The 3,389-nt window shown below is 32.0% G+C and overlaps 1 protein-coding gene across 1 annotated transcript in view; it reads right to left on the bottom strand.

Moving 5' to 3' along the window:
• Positions 1–3,086, bottom strand: part of LOC108767718 (probable multidrug resistance-associated protein lethal(2)03659) — a gene marked incomplete at both ends in the record, with an annotated part of 57,205 nt that extends 54,119 nt beyond the window's left edge. The window contains 3 exons of the mRNA XM_018517718.1: positions 1,386–1,588; positions 1,929–2,085; positions 2,656–3,086. Of these exons, the coding sequence (XP_018373220.1) occupies positions 1,386–1,588; positions 1,929–2,085; positions 2,656–3,086 (791 nt within the window). The remainder of the gene's footprint in view (positions 1–1,385; positions 1,589–1,928; positions 2,086–2,655) is intronic.
• Between the last annotated feature and the right edge of the window lie 303 nt (positions 3,087–3,389).

The following is a 3,389-nucleotide window of genomic DNA, read 5'->3' as shown; positions in this document are numbered from 1 at the left end:
AACATATATAAACTAAAAGTTATCCTGTCATGGTGAACTCCCCTACATCGAGAATTTAAATGCTGGGATTAATCAAAAAAGAAAAAGAAAGGAAAAATGGAAAAGGGGAAATATTGAAAATGACGAATTAGAAAATATGGAAACTAATTTACTAAAAAACTTTAAGAATATAATTAATTATCCCGCAAATAAGGACGCTCACCACGATTACAAAGCACCATATCGCAAATATTACCATGAATAATTCAAGAACCGGTTCCTGATATGTTGGCCAGTCGGTATCAGACACAGTGAGTCATTTTTTTTTAGTTATTAGCTAGTATTTTTTTCGAAATAACAAATGATATAATATTAAAACGTTAGTCAATTCCAAAAAAAAAAAAAAAAAATAAAAGTTATAAAGTGATCAGAAATTTCGTCGGAAGGACTCGTTACTGTGCACAAACGACACTGACTGATAAGACGTGACAACAACTCGAACTTTTACAGTTTATCTATAATCGGGAGGTAGGCCTTCGGAAGCCCCTCCATATCCGTCTGCAGGTTGAGTCCATGCGTTTGTCTTCTGATGAATATCATCTCCGAAATCAGTAGTGAGGTTCCTCGTCCAATATTGCAACGCTGTCCCAGTCAAAATCATATCCCTCTTGCAACCGATGTTACGTTATAACATTGCGAGCAGACGTGTTCTATCTGATGTGGTGCTTATGTTCCGTGATTTTTGACTTCAGTTGTCTACACGTCTGCCCCACATAACTGAGATGAATGGTTTTCTACTATTTTGCAATTTTTGCAATAGTTTATAAGATATTAATTGCTAAATATTGCAGTAAATTGATCTTTAATAAGTTTTTACTCACATACTATGAACTTTACAGAAAAACTGTAAGAAACAAAAATTGTTTATTTTCTTCTTATAAAGAAGATTCTTAAACGGAACTGATTTGATTACATCAGTTTGTCTATTCTGTTATTGTTAGTAAATCAAAATACATCAGAGTGTCATAGTCGTGATGTACTTAACATTTCGTAGATAAGTAAGTAATTATCTTCTGTAACTACCAATAGATGATTTAATTTCTATAGTTTCGAGTAACCGACTAATTATGTATAATAATTTGCCGATTGTGGCCATTATGGCTTTAATCAGCAAGATATCGCATGCAAATGCTCGTGAACACATTACGTCGACTCTGCTACAAATGCAGCGAGGAATTCATCATTCAGTGTTGAACAGTGAGTAAGGAAAGACATAAAAAAAGAAAAGTAAAAACTTGAAAAAGTAAAAACGAAGAAATAAAAAGGAGCATTGCAAGCGTCAATATTGATCGATGTCATTCACATATGTAATTATCACGTACATTGCTACACTAATTATCGCATACCGTACGGAAAGTAGGCAGTCATGATTAAGCTTAAACTGTTATAATTGGCAGTTATCACGTATACCTTCTCGGCCGTTATCTTGTAGCCAAACAGAATATAAGACAGTATCGTAATGAACAACAATATTCTTGTCATAAAGACGATGAAAGACTGTACGATACCTCTGACGCATGACGCCCATTGAATGATATTAACTTCTTTCCTAAAATTGAATTTTGTAGCGTTAATGTATTGTACAATATATATTTTTTTCTTTTTTATTTCAAATAAAAAATATCGTACAATATTAATCGTCCCAGGATATGACCTCCTCTCTCTCTCTCTCTCCCTCTCTCTCTATTTCTAATATTGGAATTTTATTTCTAATACTGGAATTTTTGTCAATACAAACATTAAAAAACAGAAATATTCTCTATTTCCATTTTTGGGCTACGAAGGCGTTATCACAAACAGGTTTTGCAAGAATTATCTTTCTTATTGCAATGTATTGTACAATCGATACAAATATTTTTTACGTAATCAGTTTATGCGGTAGTACTTACTTTCTTGCTTTTTCTATGAGCGAGGTGAAAAAATTCTCCCAGGTATACATCTTGATGGCTTGGATTCCACTAATAATCTCGTTCATTAATCGTACCCTCTCATCTGTCCTGACAGCAGTTCTTAATTTCAGCTCTGACGAATTCTTGCCTAACCATACTAAGGAATTTTAAAAATATTATACGATTAGAAGCAACTCTTATAACTTGTTAGTGATTTACCAAACGATATTTATTAATTGAGCAGAAAAAAGGCTCAGTAATTAGGGAAACTTAGCAAGAAACTCAACAATTTGGAGACATAGCAATGAAAATGTAAAATTTGGAAACGGAATTTTTTTCTCGTATTTAAAAAAATTTAAAAAGCATAGTTGAAAAGCAACAATTTACAATGTAAAGATTTCAGATTAAAGTTAATTTAAATTAATTATCGTTTATTAAAAATCTATTATTTGTTATTTATTATTTATCAAAACTAATCGTAAGTCAAGATTCTACCAGTAGACAATTTAATTGAAGCAAAAAGACGATTTTCATTAGCGAAGTTACTTATAATTTAAAGTATTTAAACGCGTTTCTTAACTTTGCAAAAGGCACATGTACACATACAAGTTACTTTCAATTTAATAAGCCGATTAAATTGAAATTGACTTGATATATATGTGTACGTGTGCCTTTTATAAAGTTTAGAAATATTTGCTAGAAACTATCAGAGCATTGACTGCCTCACCTTGAAAAGGGATGAACATCAGAAGAAATGCGATACCGAAAATAGATGATATTCCGATGTCGATCAAATGGAATGTAATGTATGTGATGATGATGAACTCAAATGGTCCGAGCCACAAATAATGGAGAAATATGAAACTGATGTCGAATATATCGACGTCGTTAGATAGCGGATTAACTGCCTGGCCGATTGTCGTTTCGCCCAACGCGGTTTTAGTTAGCTTCAACGTCTTGCGGTAGATCAGCGAACAGCAGGCTACGCGAACCTTCATACCCAAATGAATCATATCCATCATGTAAGGATGGACTACGAACACGTTAACAGCCGAGCATAAAATAATGCCCATTGCACATTTGTACGCGTAAAACTTGTCGATGCCTGTGGTGTTAAAATAGAGCAGCATCTGACCCAACAATAACGGTTGCACTATTCTGCATCAAAAGAGGAAATTCGTCAGAATGTGAGAAATTTGCAAATTAAAAACTAGTTTAAATATTTAGATTCTAAATCTTAAAAATTTGTGAATTTTAATTTGATTTTAATTTCAAAATTATAATAATTATCGTATTCTTTTTCATGAAAATTCGGAATATACAATTATATCATTCATTTAATTATCATAAATACATTCATTTAATTAGATCTTTATTTAGTTAAATCTTTATTCTTAATTCAAAAAATACCGAAATTTCATTAATAAAAACTGCTTAATAAAAGATTTAATTCCACAGGAT

The sequence above is a fragment of the Trachymyrmex cornetzi genome, unplaced genomic scaffold (genome assembly GCF_001594075.2).
Source record: "Trachymyrmex cornetzi isolate Tcor2-1 unplaced genomic scaffold, Tcor1.1 scaffold720, whole genome shotgun sequence".
Classification (NCBI taxonomy): Eukaryota; Metazoa; Arthropoda; class Insecta; order Hymenoptera; family Formicidae; genus Trachymyrmex; species Trachymyrmex cornetzi.
Note: the sequence above shows the minus strand (reverse complement) of the source record. Positions and strands in the feature narration are given on the sequence as shown.